A 21,251-nucleotide genomic window follows, 5' to 3' on the forward strand; every position below is an offset into this window, starting at 1 on the left:
TATAATATCACAAATTAAAGAAATATTTATTAGGGAACAAAGGAAAGGGAAAGTAATATTTTCCGAATAATTTGAATGAGAAGTGACCAATTAACCTAATGCTTTAATCTAGAATCGTGTAAAAGTTGTTCGACTATTTTCTTTCTTGCACTTCATCGATCTGCGTAATTACCGGCGTTAATTAGTAACAGGTTTCTTGCTATCGATGAAACGTAGAGAATGAAATAAGTACGGAAGACAAGGTGGCAGCTAATGCATCATAATTGACTACATGTGTTCAATGAATATACAAAATCCGGAATAATCATTGAGAATCTAGGACATTCGGGTATTCGAACATTTTAAATTTAAATATTTAATTGTTCGTTTTAAAATTGTTATTTTTAATTTATAATTGGGGAATACAGGAACATAGAATAAATATAAACTTCTCCCTTCCGATCCATCCGAACATTTTAAATTTTGGAGTTCTCGACCCAATTTCGACTTAGGGCCCCCGAGTATCACTAATTTTCGGGTACTCGAATATCGCTAATTTTCGGGTCTTCGAGTATCGCTAATTTTCGGGTCTTCGAGTATCGCTAATTTTCGGGTCCCGGGTATCGCTAATTTTCGGGTACTCGAATATCGCTAATTTTCGGGTCCCCGAATATCGCTAATTTTCGGGCCCCCGAATATCGCTAATTTTCGGGCCCCCGAATATCGCTAATTTTCGGGCCCCCGAGTATCACGAATTTTCGGGCCCCCACCCGCCCACCCCTAATATTCTATAAATCCGATAATAATACTGCATGAACACGCATTGCATCTAACCACCCTGGCTTTTATAATAAATTTAGAAATATTCCCGAGCATTGACGTCAGGTCCGAGGAGTTAACGAAGGGAACGGCGAAGTGCAGTCGATGCAGCGGAGCGTGTTCCTCGACGGATCGGTTACTGCATCATCCCGAACGAAACTTCGGCTATCGTCGGATCTATCCTGAAACGGAGCCGGAGTCATAGTCCAGATCTCTCGATCGCAGAAAATCGCGGCGGACGTTGACGTTTATCGCAACCGACGATCGCGTGCCCCGAGACAAACTATCGAATCACGCGTCCGCCGGTTGTCGGGCTGCGGACAAATTAAACATGACAAGGTGGCCGCGATACGTGGGCGAGACTGCTCGCAATCAGTCGTAGTTAGAAACCGACTTTATGTACTGTCAGCTCACAATGGAGGCGAAACGATTCCGCGACCACACGCCGATCCATTCGGCGGCCTCCTCCCGGACGCGACGGCTTGAGAAAACTCGTTTCCCGCCGGTCGACACGTTCCCGGTTATCTAGTTTGGAAACATCGAGTGTCTTATACAGATCTTATGCACCGGGTTCCGACCTAGCTGAAGCGTTTTTCTACGCCCCTGGACCCGCGTCTCCCGTTCCCAACATGCTGCCGTGCGCCGCGACAATTTTCCTCCTCGTTATGCAAGCGAATCGAGCATCGTGATTGTCGATGTGATTACGGATGTATTGAAAATGAAAGCCGGTGATTCTTCTGGGTGATTCTAAATTGGTAATTGTATGGAGCTTTTCTTTCCGTAGTGGAAGCCACAAGTACAGCGGGGAAGGTAAAATTGTAGAACTTTCGATAGAATCAAGATGGGAAGGTGAAACATTTTTTAAAACAAAGATGAAATATTAGGGAACAAGGGAAAAATAATGACGAACATTTTTAGACCTTCAGAATCCTCGAGAAGTTGACGATATTTCAACACTGAACCTACCGAGCACAAAACGTGGCTAGTGGATACAGGTTCATATACTTTATTTACATTTTAACTAGACTGCGGATCTTTATGCAAATTCTAAATTTTGTTTAAATTAAATTAAATTAAATAACTAAATAAAACAAAATTAAATAACTTTTCCTGGGAAATTGTTGTGTTGTACTAATGCTATTCCATACCTGAGAATGATACATCGAGTATCATAAACCCCAATTTAAACACCCTAATACCTTAATTTCTTTGTAGCGCGATCGACCGGCCAAGGGGGATTGCCTAGTAGCGGGGATGAAAAAGTCACATGATCCGCATACCCGAAAGTCACATCAATCGCGGGAACACTGTAGTAAGCATAGATGTCATTAATGTTTGTTACTTTGTTAAAAGATGCACATACTATAAACGCATAAAGATTCGCAATAATACAATAATGTGCTTATAATATATGCTTGATTGACGATTCATAATTTCAACAATTAAGAGGTGGAAAAGCATGGTAGGTTCACTGCTAATTTGCTCGAGATTTTAACAAAATTTGGGGTAGTTCTAAACGAGTGAAGCGTACTGGAACAAAATAAAATTCAGACGCAGAAGTTACAGACCACGTCTCCCTGAATGGAAAGAGATGGCGATCAAGAAGAGACACCAAAAATGGCCGCCGAATCGTAACCACCAGACTACCCTGACCCACAGAGAGCCGGCGTCGCGTCGCAGCGATTCGGAACGCGTCGGAACAATAATACACGCCGCGGTGTAACTCAATTCCGATGCTGTCAGAAACAATGAAAACGAACCGAGGCACCGGTGGAAACGATAAAGCCAGCTGCTTTGTGGTCCATAAATATGTCAATTGGCTGCGCGGATGGTAGTCTGCGAGGGTCTGGTCGACCGGCGACGAGAGGAATCGCGTTTGTATTTTGAGCGACAGCCAATATTTAACTCCGGCAATGGCGATCCGTGCAACCGGGACAGCTACGACCCGAGGGGACTACCGAAGAAGACAAGTCTCGTGTTCACTGACGTAAAGGCGAAGGTCGAGGATAACCGTGCTGGCTAGCGAAGTCGAAGCCAGAAGGCCCTACATGGCGCTCTCTCCTGCAGGGACACTTCTACAGGGGTACTTCGACAGGACTCCTCGTTTCTACGAACCTAACCGGAAGCTCCCTGTCGATGTATACACTGCTCACCTCCCATAAACGAATTTCTACCCATTCAATGATGAATCGAACCACCTGCACGAAATTTCTGTTCACGGGGAAACATGTTCAACGGGAATTTGTTATTTATCTCCCTTTCATCGATCAGACTTCTGACATTTAAATGCGAATCTTCTTTTCTCTGCTGTGGAATTATTAGAGACACCGACGTTCTAATTATTGTTGAAGGAAATCATAAGGGTCGACCTCTCGCGGTCGACGTACTCTTTCAACTTGCTATAAGGTGATAAAACAAACCCAGACCTATTCAATGATGAATCGAACTATCTGCTCGAAAATTCTGTTCACGGGGAAACATGTTCAACAGGAATTTGTTATTTATCTCCCTTTCATTCATTAGATTTTTCCTGACATTTGAATACGAATCTTCTTTTCTCTGCTGTGCAATTATTAGAGACACCGACGTTCTAATTATTGTTGAAGGAAATCATAAGGGTCGACCTTTCCCGGTCGACGTATTCTTCCAACTTGCTATAAGGTGATAAAACTAACCCAGATCTATTCAATGATGAATCGAACTATCTGCTCGAAAATTCTGTTCACGAGGAAACATGTTCAACGGCAATTTGTTATTTATCTCCCTTTCATCGATTAGACTTCTGACATTTAAATGCGAATCTTCTTTTCTCTGCTGTGGAATTATTAGAGACACCGACGTTCTAATTATTGTTGAAGGAAATCATAAGGGTCGACCTCTCGCGGTGGACGTACTCTTTCAACTTGCTGTAAGGTGATAAAACTAACCCAGATCTATTCAATGATGAATCCAACTATCTGCTCGAAAATTCTGTTCAACAGGAATTTGTTATTTATCGCCCTTTCATTGATTAGATTTCTCCTGACATTTGCTCTGCTGTGGAATTATTAGAGACACCGACGACGTCCTAATTACAGTGTTCCCGCGATTGATGTGACTTTCGGGTACGCGGATGATGTGACTTTGTTATCCCCACTACTAATTATTATTAGGTAAGAAATTAAGGTATTAGGGCGTTTAAATTGGGGTTTTATGATACCCGATGTATCATTCTCAGGTATGGAATAGCATTAGTACAATACAACAATTTCCCAACAACTTTTACACTTGGAAAAGTTAACCAAGTAATCTATGTTCAGTAAAAAATTGTAGTACCATTTCGTTTCCTGAGACTCGATAGCTCCGAGGTTCTCACAACAATCGCGGGAACATTGTATTGCTAAAGGAAATCGTATGAGGTCACCATTCTCGGTCCAACGTACTCTTTCAACTTGCAATAAGATGGTAAACGTAGGCTGTCACACAAACGTGACAATCCCGTGACTGGGCCGTAGCGAAAGCGAGGGGATAGCATCGTAGAAGGAGAAGAAAGAGTGGTGAGCGCACACCTCTACTAAATTCGTCTTTAACCCTCTCGCTGCCAATCCCAAATATATGCAAGAACTGTCAGGACCAACTAAATGTTTACGTGATGACGTAATGAACTGCGTCCTGAAGGGATCAAATCGCTGGCTCGAAAGGGTTAGGAAGGTAAAAATGGAGCCCAGCGCCGAAATAGTGGAGCAAGGCCCTGTCCAAGGCTGATTCAGTCGTCAGGTCGATTAATCATCGGGAATCGCGAAACGGTGTGTCCAGGTTTACATTGTGTCAGCTGAGAACGAACATTAATCCCATTAGCGGCCGCGACAAAGAGTGGCGTTTGTCCGGCGCGCACCGTTCGCCATTACCGCGGCATTATATCATGACGGATTCGTTCCGCGGGATCGCCGCTGTCACCGAATCGCAACACGGGGTACCGGTTAACGAACAGGCATCAGCCAGCCGGAAGATAATGTATTCCCCGTGAAAAAGCCACTGATTGCCGACGCCATTGTGCGCCAAGCGATGCACTTTGCAGGGCCCCGTAGCCGGCAACAACACGCCGCGGACATACGCGCACGACACAACACAATGTCGGTTCATCATTTTCGATACGTCAGCAGTTGGATCGCGCCGGACCGTTTCCACGGGATTCTCTTTCTTACTTTCTTCCTTTTTTCGCGAGAGAAATGATGAGACCCGCAGTCGGGTCTACATGACTGATTGAAGGACTGCTTCCTTGGACAGTTGCTGGAATTTTCTCTCTGTCTCGGATGGATAAATATTGTGAAATCCTGTGTCAAAACGAGCGCGCCTGTCCGCCGGATTCGCTGACAGGCGAACGTGGTGGGAATTTAGCGGAGAAATTAACAAATGTTACAGATGAACAGTTTGTACAGCGTCCATTAAGAGGAGAATGTGCCATTTTTCTATTGGTTTTGGTTTTAATTTAGATATTGTAGGGATTGTTGAGCTTGCATAATTTTATACAAAGTCTTTTATGAAATTATAGGAAAAAGCTGAACACTTTTATTTATTTTCTACTATTTTTGGATTTAATCCAGAGGTTGTAGGAATTGTTGAGCTTGCATAATTTTATACAGTCTTTTATGAAATTATAGGAAAAAGCTGAGCAATTTTATGTACCTATTTTCTATTATTTTTGGATTCAATCCAGAGGTTGTAGGAATTATTGAGAATTTTATACAGTCTTTTATGAAATTATAGGAAACAGCTGAACAATGTTATTTATTTTCTATTATTTTTGGATTTAATCCAGAGGTTGTAGGAACTGTTGAGAATTATATAATTTTTTATGAAATTATAGGAAAAAGCTGAACAATATTATTTATTTCCTATTATTTTTGGATTTAATCCAGAGGTTGTAGGAATTGTCTTACTAAATAAGATGATTTAAAAATATATTCCTTTTGTTAATTTAACGCAGATTTTGTATGAGAAATAGCAAATTTTGTAATTTTGTAAAATAATTGTTGTAATATACTATTTCTTCCAGTAGGTACAGTAATTTATTTCTCAAATAAATACTGTGGTCTTTATCAGAAACACGATGTGCAAAACGTAGAGAACCATAACTTGCAGAAAATATTTTAGTAAATTCCGCAGCCTTAACACGTCGGTATTCGGAGGAACGATTGGACGAAATTCACGAGTTAACGAATACGGATTTCATAAAATTTAAAGATAGGCTCGTTCGGCGGAATAATTATGGCATTCCCTCGGAAGCTACGATCGTAGACATTGCCAAAATAATTGAGCGACTGCGTGGCTGCAAGTATCGGAGTCGCGCAATAAATAAATATCGCCGGATTATACGAGGACGGTAGTCGACGAAGCAATTTCGCGAGAGGAAGAAAAAATCGGCGGGGACCCTCTTAATTAGAAGCGGCCGACGAACAACCGAGCCCGATTCGCCGAGATAAGGCCCCGCTGGAAATTTCGCCGGTCTAAGTGGCCGCCTATTCGCTACCGACAGCTTCCGAGGGCCTCCTAATTGTCAAGATCGAGAGCCGTAATTACACGCTTCGACATTCGTTCCTCCGGCTCACTTAAGACACCCTAAACTCCCGGGAATTCGTTTTTATGGCGTTGCCTGCCGAAACCGTCGTCCTCGACTCCTCCACTTGTCGGGAACTTTCGAGGCGACACTGATAACACCAGATAACGAAGGTGTTCTCGGCTGAGACCTCAGCCGGAAGGAGATTCGAGCTGTTCTCAGAATGGCTCTTTCACTATGTGTCGACACGACTGACACTTAAACGTGGAACTCTTGTCACTTTTCAGCCATTACTTTTATTCGCTTTTGTAAAGTCTGTCTAATGATATCGCGTCATTCTTTTTATTATAAATTTTATTCTGGGTACATTTTTCTCTTAACACGTTTAATGTAAACCGGAGTCTAATTGTAAGCCATTGAAACCCTTAACATTGTGTCTTGATACGTCGAAGTTCTTTCTTAAATGATCGTGGATTATAAATGCATTTATTTTTAATATTTATATATACTAAAATGTGTAAAATTCTGTTTTTTACCCTACATCCACCAGTTTCTAAGATTAGTAACAAGAATAACATTAACTACATCAATAATGACAAAATTTTCGAAAAAGTTCATTATACGAGGCAACTGGCCCCTAAATCTCAAAATGTTCAAGCGATCGAAGAGAATTAACTAAAATTCAGCCAACAATCCGGCAAATTAATTACTGTAAATTTTATTGGTTCAAAAACAAACAACTTCATCCACCAAGTTAAATTCTCACATTCAGACCTGTCACTATAACATTCTTCACCAAGTGAACCATAACATTCTCCATCACAGATTATTTCGACTTTAAACGTGTTACTCCCGGATAGCTCCAAATCTCTGGCCAATTACAACAGATTATTCAACATCGATCACCGATTAAAAGTCTACAGCGTTATATAATACGAAATAATCGCGAAACAGCATTCCCCGGATTTCTTATCGTAGGCGACATTTGCTCTCACCTGCGAAGGTTCGAACTCCAGCGGCGGACAATGATTCGCGGACGCACATGTGTTTCATAATTTTGCGCGCGTTGTTATCGCGAATAGTATCGTGTTACATCAGAATCAATATATGTATTTTGTCCACTATTAACGCGCGTATCACTGATAGAATGCTTACTCGCTGGTAGCAATCAACAGCGTTTGTGAAACGTCAAACACAAATCCATATTGATCGTATCGTTTGATATAGTATAAAAGATCTGTCAGCTATACGAAGATTCGATTAATGATACAGTTCGGTGCCTAAAATGTTTTTCGACGGTCTACTGTGTTCGGAAAAATTTTTTCGAACCCACTGACCACAAATATAAAATAAATAGATTCAGATACAGTTGGGTGCCTAAAATGTTTTTGTAAGGTCTACTGTGTTTGGAACAATTTTTTCGAGGCAACAAGCAAAAATATAAAATAAATAGATTCCGATACAGTTGGGTGCCTAAAATGTTTTTGGAAGGTCTACTATGTTTGAAATAATTTTTTCGAGCCAGCAAACGGAAATATAAAATAAATAGAATCAGATATACACGAAGATTTAATTAGTGGTACAGTTGGATACTTAAATGTTTTTGGAAAAATTTGTTTCAAGCCAACAAACTAAAATATAAAACAAATAGATTCAGATACAGTTGGGTGCCTAAAATATTTTTGGAAAGTCTACTGTGTTTGGAAAAATTTTTTCGAGCCAACGAATAAAAATATAAGATAAATGAAGAACTAGTCCTGTCAAATATTTTATTAGGATAAAAATAAGCTACGATAAGTAGTTTATAGAAGCTTAAAAATCGGAAATTCTTCTGAATTCTGAAAAGTAGCAAATTCAATGAACCGAGCAGACTAAAGACACGGTTTACTTAGCGATCAGACTTGCGAGACTTTGTTAGACATTGTCGGAGATAAATAGAAGCTGCTATTGCAGTAAAATGTGTTCTGCCCTCGGAAAATTGTAGACCATGTCATTTACAACGGTGGCAGTTGTCATTTGGTTTACTTACTCGCTGCCGTGCCTAACAATTACTGAATGGAAACCATTGTTCTCAATGAAACATTGGAATGAATGGCGACAACACACTGGCGGGACCTAATTCCGAGCAAACACTTTGATAATGTTGTCCACTTAGAGGCACGCAACATTTTCGAGGGAAATTCTAACGAGCACTTCAACCATTTCTCCACTATTTTGCTAATTGATGTCGCTTATTCATGAGATAGATAACAGTTAATGTACGTCCTCCAGTCTTCATTCATGCACTTAACCGTGAAACGGCTTATCTCCATTGAATATCAGAAATGAAAACGTTTAGACAATGTTCAGATACGAACTTTTTAGAATTTATTACAGTGTCACGTGTACTATAACGAAATATATATAACAGAAACGTTAAATTTGAATGACTGAAGGATTAGCAAAAACATTTATGAACTTCCTCAGCTCCATTTTTCTAAATTCTCAGACAACGTTCTAGTTTCGATCAAATGAACGTTGACAACAGATTTGACAAGTTCGACAGCTAATTCCACGTAAAATAATTAGAAAATAAATCTAACTGGAAGATACGATTTTTGTTTGATTACTTTGAAAATTATCGCGCGCCAGTGTTCAAGATTTTATCGAATGAACTTTGGTACCCAATAATGTCAACCGCACATTGGTCAGCTACCAAGAAACGTCACTAATTGGAACGACCTTATTTCGCTAGATATTTTATAAATTATCAGGCAGACAATCTTGTGAAATACAGGAAAATGAACTTTGGTAACCAGTGTTACTCGACGATTTCAGTTCCAGACGTGAACTGAAATGTCACGTGAAATAATGTCGAGAAATCTTTCTTTAAAGGCTATTAGTGTTCTAGATTGAATTAATTAAGCTGTGACAATCAATTTGATTCAGCGACTCCAATCACATACGAAGCGACAGCTAAAGAAATGTCAAACGAAACTAATTCGAACTTCTTCGACTTCATTATGTACTTACACGCGAATAAGTATTACACGCATAAATTCTCGCACAGATTACGAGTGTCAATTTTAGCTACCAGTGTCAGTTTCACGTAGAACAGCTGCAAATGAAACGTCACAGCAAGCTAACTCAAATAAACTTCTTTTATTTCGTTGTATGTTTCATGAACGATCACGCAGCGCGATTGTTCTAGGTTCGATCGTATAAACTTCGGCAACCAGATCTAGCTAACAGTGACGACTCGACGGATATCAGCATTCGAAGAAACGTCACACGAAAATAATTCAAATGAACTTCTTCCATTTCATTATTTGTTCATTGTCCCGCAGAGTATAAGTGTTTTGGGGCCATTTTTCACTTGCAAGATGAATTCTATGTAGCGCAACTATCAATGGAACGTCACATCAAGCTACTTTGAATGAACCTCTTTCATCTCGTGAAGGAATCTTCAGCAACCAGAGAAACAAAGAATCGATAGATTCAATAAATGAATCTTTAATAATCAGTTGTACTCCAACAGTTTGAACCCCGTGTAAAAGATCTACCAAAGAAATGTCACATCAAACTAATTCGTTCGAACCTCTTCCGTTTCGTTACACATTTGATTATAAATTATCACACAGATTATAAACGTTCCTAATCCGAGACAGATCGGTAATTTGAATCAACGATTTCAATTGTACACAGAAGAGCTACTCAGAAAACGTCACATCAAACTAATTCGTTCTAACCTCGTTCCGTTACACATTTAATTCTAAATTATTGCACAGATTATAAACGCTCCTAATCCAAGACACATTGGTTATTTTAAGAAAATGTCACATCAAGCCTATTCAAACAAACTTCTCTCATATACTTCATCCACGCAGGCTATAATTCTTATCCTCAACAAAAACGAACTTTGGCAACCGGTTCTACTAATGTCAACCTCACACAGAACATCAATCAAAGAAATGTCACACGAGACTAATCCGAACGGACTTCTTCCGCGTCGTCGTACATATTTCATAAATCATCGAGTGGACTACAAGTGTTCCAGATCGACAAACTGGAATTAGGTAATCAATGAGTATCGTACTAGCAAAAGGATGTCACAGAAAAAGAAGATCATCAAAGAAGAAGATCAAATACACTCTGATGACCAATGTCTATCACGAAGATGTCACATCAGGCTAACTCGGCTGAATGCTTCTGAAGAAGAGAACATTTTCTAACAGAGTCCATCAGGATCGACTGAATCAAATAAATTCAGGTGACCAGTGTCTATCACGAAGATGTCACATGAGGCTAACCTTCTTCAAGACGTAACATTTTCTAAGAGAATCCATCAGGATTCGCTCGGAGTCATTGTATAAATAGTCCAGGGGACTATCAGTGTCCCGATCAAGTCAACGTAGTATAATCGCACTAAGTGGGTGTCATACACGCAATAGCTAGCAAATAGACGTCACATCAGGCTGGCAGGTCTGTCTCCTCGAGAAAGGGTATACCTTAAGAGGATCGATGAGGATCCTGGATCCGAAGACAGTTTGGTATGAATCTTGCTAGGACTCACCAGTATAACACCAGGCCGGCCAGACAACAGGGCTTTCGGTGTCCAGCTCCCTCATTCTCTCAGCGACCCGCGGACATCTCCACTCCGTGCGTCCCGACGTGGCGCTAAGTATGTCCAGTTTGATTCCCAATAAAGTCTCCCGTTCAGAATAAGAAAGCACGTCTCCCGTCCCGGTCTAGCCTGAACCCAGTCCGTGATTCCGCGGCGGGATATCGTAGGCGTGTTTCGTCACTGCGCGAGAGAGAGAGAGAGAACCACCTGTCGAACGTCGGGTTCAGGTTGACCCGCGCGCGCAGCTAGTAAGTCGGTCAAAGATCATGCCTGTATCATGCTGGATCCCAGTGCGCGATCGACAGAACGAGTCGACGGTGGTGGTCGTGTGCGAGAAGTCGTCTCCTCTGTTATCGTTCCTCTGCACGTGCAGAACGCGATTCCAGGAGGCAGATACGCGTCGATAAGCGGTCTGCGCCGATGATAAGGCACGTCAGGTCCGTCATCGACTCTTCGGGGTCCTCCTCCTACGATTGCCCTTGCGACTTTCTCCAGGGTACGTGTCCTCCGGCGGGACGATCTCTCACGCGTGTTACACGAAAAGCTGTTTTGCACTCGCCTTCGAATCGCGCACTAAATGTCACGGAAATGTCAATGAGGAGTCGCGGACGTTTGACACCTTCACTGTCCCCTTCCTCCGCGTCCCAGCCTCGCAGAGGGAACCAGTCCTCCTTCTATCGTCGTGCGCACTATCGATATAATCACTGACACTCGCGAAACTCGGATCCGAGATCCCGCTACCGATCCACCTTGGTCCACCGACGAACGATCAATCCTCTAGGACACGTTCGATCCTGGCCGAACACCCGCGGATCGAAGAAAGCGATCTCGGTTTGACACGTTGTGGCGGCGTGTCTATGCGGGGCGCTCTTCGGTATCGGACAGGGTCGTGGTGTTGCGGGTAGACGACACTGTCTACACTGTCCACACACGGCGGGTACCGGGTCACCAGGCGACGCGACCCGGTAGCAACGGAATCGGGAGAGGATACGCGATCGATCGTTGCCTCCACGTTCGGGAGGATCGTTGACGTAGCGCAGGATGACACGACACTACAACACGGCACTGCTGCGTGAGGCGACGTCGAAGGGGACAGAGACAGAGGGAGATGCCGGGTAGGGGGTGAGAAGAGGAGACAGAGAAAGGGGGAGGTAGACAGTCAGAGTGAGAGAGAGAGAGAGAAAGAGAGAGGAGGTAAAAAGATCAAGTGAAAAAAAGACAGAGAAAGATAGAGAGAGAGAGAGAGAAGAAGATAGGAGAGGAGGAAAGAGAGAGAGAGAGAGAAAGAGGGAGAAGAGAGAAAGAGAGGGAAGAACCTGACCACCGGACACACTGGCTTGGTAGGCACGACACACAGGTAAGCGGAGTGGCACTTAGGTTGGTGCACCTGCCGCGAGAGTCCGCGCCGTAATGGGAGCGGGGCAACGGGCGGCAGGTAGGCAGGCCTACCGCTCGTCAACCTGCGGAGAAGGGGAATCAGTCACATGGCGAGGTGCCCCGCGCTGCCTGCGAACAAGGAGGTGGTAGCTGTACCAAGTGGTGGTGGACAAAGGTAGTACCTGGTGGTGGTGGCCGCCAGGACGGCGGTGGTGGTTGCCGCCGCCGACGACGCTGGTAGGATGCAGGACCAAGGAGTAGGAATTGAAGAGGTCCTCAAGCCGAGCAGACGGTGTCGGAGTAACCTGTCGCGGCCGTTCTTTGTGGATGATTCCTCACAATGGGCCGCAGAGATAATATTTTCTTTCGGAGGCTGCATCCACAGAGATTACCACTGGATCTTCCTTCGAATCCAATCGCCACCGTACTGTTTCGAAGACTTTTTGGGATTGCTGCACATTGTTGCCTTGGAAAGTACAGTGATCGAATTAGTAGAGCTACAGCACGAAGTGCGCTTCGCATACTGAATTAATGCGTACGACAATTTGGGAGACTTTTTGAGAGGTACAGCCACCTTGGAGAGTACAGTGATCGAATTATGTTCGAGCCGATCATGGTTGCTCGGCTGTCTCTGGACTTTTTGACAGTTTACTGGGGAAGTAAATTGTGGTGCTTCTCTTTTTCATATTTAGAATCAATTTCCTCGAACCTCGGATGTGGCGAGAGTTCAAACGGGTCCATTTTGACCCAGAGTTATGATTTCCAGCTTAAATTATCAGCTATTTATCTTGAATCCAGGAATTGCTATCGGAAGATTTGAATGTATTTATTTAGCACTGAATGACAAAACTGGGAAGAAGTTTTAAATATGAATGTGTACCGTAATGTTTCATAAATTTTCTCTGCTTTCTATTTTGTGGAGTGAGTCACTTGAATGTTGTCGGATTGATTAATGAGGAATTTACAGATTCAAGTTCGCAAGCATCTCTGTTTAAACGTACAGTCCTTAAAGTAAAGTAATAAGAGAACTAATGGAATTCTTAAACAAAGTAGCAAAGTAGCTAATTGAACCTGTTCAAACATTCTTGGCATGCTTCTGATGGTTTCAACATAGTAATGATTACTTACAATGTCGCAGAAAACCTTGTTCGGTAACCTGTCTCTAATGTGCAATCTCCGTGAGTTATTTATAAATAAAGAAGCTTGTAAAATCAAGGCCATCCTCAAGGCTCCACTATAATGATCAGAATAATCATTTTCGATGTATTTTCAAACTGATTCATTATATTCGTGGAATACTTCGTTACATCCTCCACTTATGCAGTTCATAATTATTTTCCATCGGATTATAATGTTAACACGCATGCATTTACGTTTTCCTCTATTTGCATGAAATAGTATTTTATGGAGTAGTATCTTTCCATGATAAGAAACATGGTCAAGTGCATAGTACATTAATGATCAAAAATCTATTATTAATTGCTACGACAATATCGTAAAGAATTTATTTCCGTCTATTAATAACCCCAACAAAAATATTTCTACCTTATTGCGATATACGGTAACGCGAAGAATCTAGAAAGTCGGTTACGATTCCCTTATCAATAATGATTACAGTATCTTGACTAACGGCTCCGATACATTTATTACTTCCTTAGAAATAATATTGAACTTCTACAGAAACGGTATCATTTTACATATATTGCAACACTTTTCAAACCCCATAATCAGCCTCGGATTTTAAAGTGAGTTCCCATGTTCACAACTCGTTTTATGCCCAAAGTGAAAGTTACTTTATCGATTAAAAAGACACTTAAGATTGCAAAGATAAGCTTAAGATTTTTGCATATTGTTTTCCGTTAACCAAAATTTGTGCCTTTCTCCTACGAATTATGATGCCCGGCGCGGATGCAGATCGAAGTTTCGAACCTCTAAAATCAATAGTTGAGGAGTTATGGTCGCCTACAGTTGAGCATTTTTGACAGGTAAGGACGCCGCCATATTGGTTTGTAGTGACGACCGCGAGCCGCTTACCTTGCCCCCTTATTACGATCTAATCCTAACCAACTCAGTAAGCGGCGTGCGACCGTCACCACAAACCAATATGGCAGCGCCCTTTATTTGTCAAAAACTCTGCAGATTGCTCAACTTTAGGCGACCATAACTCCTCAACTATTGATCCTAGAGGATCGAAACTTCTATCTGTATCCGCGCCGGGTACAAATCTACTGGATTACATACCAAATACATCATAATTCGTAGGAGAAAAGTACTAATTTCGAGACCGGTAAAGTAAAGTTTACCCGGGAAAATTTCCAACATCACACCTGTTTCGAAATTCGTGCTTTTATAAAAGATTATATAGGTCAAATGATGACATTTTATTAGAATATGTATTTTTAATGAACCACTCAGAAAGCAAAATAAATTATGCACGGCACTAAAATGTAAGACTGAAAAGACAAAAAGGGTGTTATAAGATATCGTAACGTTTTCGATGTTTCAAGACGATCAGGATAGAAAATTAATGTTCATTTTCTTATTTCGCTTAAAAATCCGCAGCCTAATCACAGCAGTATAAAATGCGATGACGTGTTGGAGAGTGAAAATAGAGAAGGAAGACGATCAGAAAGAATAGTACGGAGAAAGTGATTCGTTCATTTAGATTTTATTGGTGTTCGGACAAAAGACGTGTGCGCGGCACTTTCGTATTTCCATCGGCTACCACGGCTTGCTACAAAGATCGTAGCCGAGTCCCATATTTGGATTCCCGAAGGTACAGAAGAGTATTGAATTCCAGGCGTTTCCACCGATTCACGGTACAACCTGATGGCAGATTGTCTCCTGACTCGTTGTCCGGGAACGTCGTGCGCTGTCTAACTACGTCTTTCTTTACGTCTCTAGCCGAGCGGAGTTACGTTTCGTCTAGCTGGACAGTGTATCGATAAAACCAGACAAGAATGCCTTGTTCCACCCAAACACGGGGATGTGGATGCGGTTTGAGAACAACTGCTTCTACGTTCGAACGCGACGATACGGGATACAATTATCTTTATATGCTCGCAAATGATCGGACATTGTTCTCCACTCCGGGTATAGCAGATCTACGAAAAGTTTACCGATTTAATCGTGTTCCGATTATACCGAGTCCTGTAAAGCGGTCTTCCAGATAGAAATGAAAGTAATTCGTGCTTCAGAGTTACTGGAATAGGTTGTGCTCGCAGTATGCTAATCAATAGACGGATTCATGACGAGAAATTATTTAAAAAAGGAATGGAATGTTTGTCTGACTTCTGTCTATTGTAATTGATGTTGAACATATATATTTGATACAGACAGTGTTGGGCGAATTTTATTTTAAATAATAAGTAAACGTGTGAATTTAATTCTAAATAATAACTAAACTTTTTATTTAAATAAAAGTAATTTAAATAATTCCGAAAGTGATCTATTTATTATTTCTTATTTGCAAATAAGATTATTTATTATTTGGATTGAGGTGAAAATCAAATAAATAGTTTTTGGTCTTCTCTTATTTATTTTATTTATTTGTCGATACAAATAATAATTTAAATTGTATTTGTAAATAACAATTAACTTCATTATTTTAAATAATTCTATTTAGACTTGCTCAAATAATAAATAATTATTTTTGCTTTTTATTTGAACATCCAAATAACAAATAACTTATTTAAATTTTTATTTAAATAAATTTATTTATTGCCCAATACTGGATACAGACTTCAAATTGCAGCTTTTTGTAGGAATTAATTTTTTCAGTAATATATTTTATGGGCACAATAATTAAGTGGTTTAATTTTTATTGAACCGAGAACAAAATGAAATGCACTTCGTCCCTGATAAAATTGACTTGACATGTTTTAAGAGCTTTAAATTCCAGTTTTTTATACTACTTAATATTCATTGTAGTTTAATCCATAGTAAAATATTTTTAGTTAATTATTTTCTTGAAGCGCACAAGTTCGGTCAAATTGTCTCACGTTCGATCGTGTTAATTTAGGATGTAAGTACAATAAGAAGTACTTTTTATTATTTCTGATGATGAAGCTAGCAGTGAATTACATTGATTCTAAATGACTGTTCTGTTGAGAGTATATATTTAGAATTAATAATTTCGATTGAAGCTTCTGAGAATATCGAACGAAAGGGTTATACTATCATTTCACTGTTGATTGTTACTACTTCTGATAGTGCTTATAAACATTGACGGCGATAAGGTATTGTTTGTCTTCCGTAATAATCTGACATAAATTGATAAACAGAAGATAATAATATCAAATGTAAACAGATAGTGTGCTGCACCGCTGACTGCACTTAGTAGAAAGAAGTAGAAATGGGAAGTATTAAACAGACACGTTAGCTGCTCGTAATAAATAGACCGTGAACTCAGGAAATTTGTATGTCAAATTTTCTTTCGCTATATTATATCATCGATGAACGACAAATTAGTTTTCACCCTTTTCCTTTGAATTCTGCAGCATTCTCACAATTTAAGAATCAATAAAATATGCTTTCAACTTTGAATTAACTATTTGCAGGAAAAGGATAATTGGGGAAAAATTAATTAATTTAGTGAATGATATAACTTGATTTGATTCAAAGAGTAGTATAGAAATTAGTAAAAAGTACTAATGTAATAAATATACATATAAGTGAAGAGTAGTATACAAAATTCAATATATTTTAAAATTCATTATAACAGTAGTTCCAAGTAGCCTGTTAGAGATAGGCGGGATTATCTTGCCAAGCATGGTGAAAGATACACTACTAATTGATTTTCATTGATATCAACCGTCTGTTCGATAACTGACATAGCTAAGTGGTCATGCTGATAAGATTCAGTGGGAAATTAATTACTATTAAATCCCCTATATGTATTATCAATTCCAATGAAAACGATCAGACGAAATGCAGACTGTTTAAAAGTGTATCTAAAAAAATATTAAAATTGGTATATGCTGTGTATTTAAACAAACTCATCTTCAAATTTATTAAATCATTCTATTTATTATCTTCTTCCCCATGAACGCATTTCTACAGTCTCAATAATAATCCATTGCATCCCTCAAGTATTACGTTGCCAACTAAATTCGCGACCTCATTCTGTCACTATTCCTTTTGAACTGTGTATCATTGGAAAGCTCTGAATTTTTCGATTAATTTGATATAAACTACTCGTGCTTAAAAAATAATTATAAATGACTTTGAGAAAATATGGAGGTCGCAAACTTAGCTTCCAACCTAATATATTCCTTTGTATTATAATAGTGACAAGACTGTTATTTAGACTTCATACAATTTTTATTGCAATATGTGCATCCATAAAGAAGTTCATTCGATAATTTCTGACTAAAACAGTTTTGTAATATCAGTAATTGCGAAGGAAAACATTGAGAACCATTTTAATAGTTATAGAAGTTTCAAAAATATTTAAACCCACCAAATTGAAAGATTCTGTAGTTCTAGCGCTAAAAAATTTTAAATAGAAGATTGTATGGTTTGCACAGAGTGCTTGAACGTTCCCGATATCGATGGTACAGATATTTCTCCGTGCCGCGGTGCTCCCGAGTACTGATTTCCGGAATAAGCGTCGTAGTCGAATGATATTCAAAGAGCAGAGTTCCGCGAATCGATCAGAAAACTCGTTTGGCCGTCGAAAAGAAGAGGAAGCCACCCTTCAATTACACCGTGGCAGCAAAAGGAAGGAAGGAAGTAAGTAAGAAGGAAGGAAGGTAAGCGAGCGTAGACCAGCCCTGGTTCGGTCAGGCTCGTCACCGTGGACCCTAACAGCCGCCCTTTGGTTAATACGACCATAACCCCATCGCGGTCCCACGACTTAACTCTCGTATATGTCGCAACATCGTTATCGCCGTAGAATATCGCTATATGGCAGAGCGGTGTCCTGGAAGTGTTGCCCTAGGCGTCTTCTGCGTGGCGAACGCGACCAGGACGCGGAGCGAAACGAGCTGCAACCGTGCACCACGGTAGGGTACCAGCACGTGAAGCACGGATGAGAGCTTGTTAGGTTAACCATCACATTGTTTCACGAGGGCGTGGTGGAGTGTTGTTCGCGGCGAGTGCGTGGAGACCAGCTTATCTTCTCTCCCTTCTTGCCCTTCTTCCCTTTCTCTCTCGTTGGCCGTTGAACGGCCAAAGAAGATCGAGCCGTAGCATCGAGAGCGATATATCGCGGCCCGATATATATCACTCGGTGAGCACTCGACTTCCATACGTCCGCTCGAGCGTACATATGTACGCGTACATCGCCCGCGGGTTCGCTTCAAGGTCCTCGTTTAGATATCCGCTCGGCACCAAGATTATTCGAGGCGGCAGCAGCAGCAGCGACGTCCAACCTCGTTGCTAACGTCCACGAGATCCGATGCGATGCGATGGCCGTTGTGCGTTACATCGGCATCCTATCGGGCCCCATCGGACCCCAGCTTCCGGACCGGACGATTACCACCTCGGCCATTTTCTTTCGCGGACCTTGCTCGCAGATTAAACGGTCCGTCGACCCCACACTCCCCTATAGACACCGACAACGTCCGCGATGTAGCAATCGCCGATCCCAAAGATTAGCGTCAATCGGATAGATTGCCATTCTGCGCCGGCAACCCGATACGTGATTAGCTATGATAATGACAAGACTGGTCGGCTGTGTTTCTGGACGGGACCCTTCTATCCTTGTACGCTTGCCCAGTGTCTTAGAGACCTTCTTCATGGTATCTGCCACATGCTTGGCGTGAATGCCGACGGTGTCGCGCTGTGGGAAAAATGACCAAGCTAGCTGGACAAAAGTCTCGCGGAAGAATTTATAGCATCTTTTCAGTTCATACTTGAAATTTTATTGGAAACTTTCCAGCTGAATATCTCGCAAAAGTATGAAAGATATTAAAACAGTGTAAAACACGTTTCCAAGCATTATTTTCATATTATTGTTTAGAAAACAACGGAAAGCATTTTGAAAATTTGCTATAGTTATAAAGAAATTACAAACTTTCTCGCAGTATAAGTATGACTCGCTCTACTTCTCTTTAAATATCTCCGAAACTAGTGCGCGGATAAAAAAATGTAAAATTGCTGGTCTTTTTACGTACAATAAGATCTCGTAATAAAAAATATAGGTTTCCATTTGAAAAAACAAAGTTGACCTTCAAATGACCTTGAGAACGACACCCCAATAAAAAACTGATACTGCCCCCCTCTTTACCCCTCGAAATCCTTGGACAAGTGTTTTACACTTTTTTAATATCTTTCATACTTTTCGAGATATTCAGCTCGAAAGTTTTATAATGAACACCCTGTAGATTCCTTTCATTATGAATGGATTAGAGATAAAAATCATAACGTAGATAATTTTTCTTTTGTAAAACTAGTTTATCATTCTGAATCATCAGCAGTCGATCTGTTGTCTCTCTAAAAAGTTGACGAATGGATAATTACCGAAGATTTTCTGGGAATGCTATCTGTGATATGTTTAAAATTTTTAATTTTCACAAGTACCTATGCAGACAAATTTTTCTTTGCATTTTGCTCCAAAAATGTATAAGGTCCAATTACATTCCTGTACATCAGGCATGTCAAACTCATTTATCACCAAGGGCCTCATCAAGTATTATAAATTAATTCGAGGGCCGCAATAAAAAAAGCAGATTCGAGATAAAGAAGAAACACATTTTTTTTAACGTTGCAGTTACACTTACAAAATAACATAGTGCAAACACAATTGTTTTTCTTCAAATTTACTTTATTTGAATAAAACTACTTAATCTTTTTATTTCGAAGAAACTTGGCAACGGTTTTCAGTAACCAAATTTTTGTAATTATTTTTGAAATTGATTGCACAAGCTGGTCTGTTAATCTTGACCTTTTCTCAGTTTTATTATTCTTTAACGTTGAAAATAGTGTTGAAAATACTTCAGTACGAAATCACACCGCATTTCGATTAATTCCAGTTGTAAATTGTCAGCAACAGTTTCAAAGTGTTTAGTCGGGTCACAGAGTACTTGTCGACGGGCCACGTGTTTGACATGCCTGCTGTACATGGTTAACATTAGAATATCAGTGCACAGAAGGTTAGCAATATTCTAACTTGTAAAATCATTAAATATGTATCTCGTCAGCTGACGTTATAGTTAGACCGCGGATTTTTTAGTTAGTCTGCATTAATTGCAAGGTGTACAACATCTTCAACAGTGCAGATAGATGGTTCGCGTTCGCATTAAAAATGGCTCGATACAAGTAAACCAATTTGCTTGAAAAGGAAATGGTGATGAACGCTCTACATCAATATAATCTTACGTATGCTTAATAACATACGTAGATAGTTGATCGACTTTCCGAACAAAAATTGGCTGATTCAAATGAACTAGTCTGTTTCGAAAGGAAATGGAAAATGAGCATCGACAGGCACCATTTGCAAGCGATCGCGATGTACGATCTTCACAAATGAGAAAATATCGCGAATATATTCTGGAAACTGATAAAACGTGTTTGGATAAACGAACCCGTGACAGACAATTAAATAAAAATTCAAATAAACGAGACTAGACTGTGAATCGTTATGCAAAATAAAATTATTAAGCGACTTTTATAGGCCGCAGGAGCCTTTCCTCATTAATAATTCGACCACGTTGAACATGTTGCAATTGTTTGAAATTCACAGAGCTGTCTAGTACAAGAATGAGCATAAAACAACCCCGAAGTGCATTTCCGGCAGAAACAGTTACGTGCGCCTAATCACTGAAAGAGCGGACAAGAAACAAATCGTTAGAATAAGAGGTCACAGTTGGACATCACCGGAGGAAGTCTTCTGAAAGCCCGCGCAACAAAATCACAGAAATCGCATCGCTTCTTGTGTAGTATTCAATCCGTATAAATCACTTCCCTTGTTGCTACGATTTTGCATCCATTCGC

At 40.4% G+C, this 21,251-nt stretch overlaps 1 protein-coding gene across 4 annotated transcripts in view; it reads right to left on the minus strand.

Moving 5' to 3' along the window:
* The window catches only part of LOC143211076 (uncharacterized), a 269,477-nt gene that overhangs the window by 206,963 nt on the left and 41,263 nt on the right, over nucleotides 1-21,251 (minus strand). The window contains exon 1 of one of the 4 annotated variants that reach the window (XM_076428494.1): nucleotides 10,887-13,613. The exons of 2 other annotated variants lie outside the window; for them this stretch is intronic. In XM_076428494.1, the coding sequence (XP_076284609.1) occupies nucleotides 10,887-10,941 (55 nt within the window). In that variant the 5' untranslated portion in view covers nucleotides 10,942-13,613. Of the gene's footprint in view, nucleotides 1-10,886; nucleotides 13,614-21,251 lie in introns of those variants that run through there. One more of the 4 variants, XM_076428496.1, reaches the window with a different exon arrangement.

This window comes from Lasioglossum baleicum, chromosome 8 (genome assembly GCF_051020765.1).
Source record: "Lasioglossum baleicum chromosome 8, iyLasBale1, whole genome shotgun sequence".
NCBI classification, from domain to species: Eukaryota; Metazoa; Arthropoda; class Insecta; order Hymenoptera; family Halictidae; genus Lasioglossum; species Lasioglossum baleicum.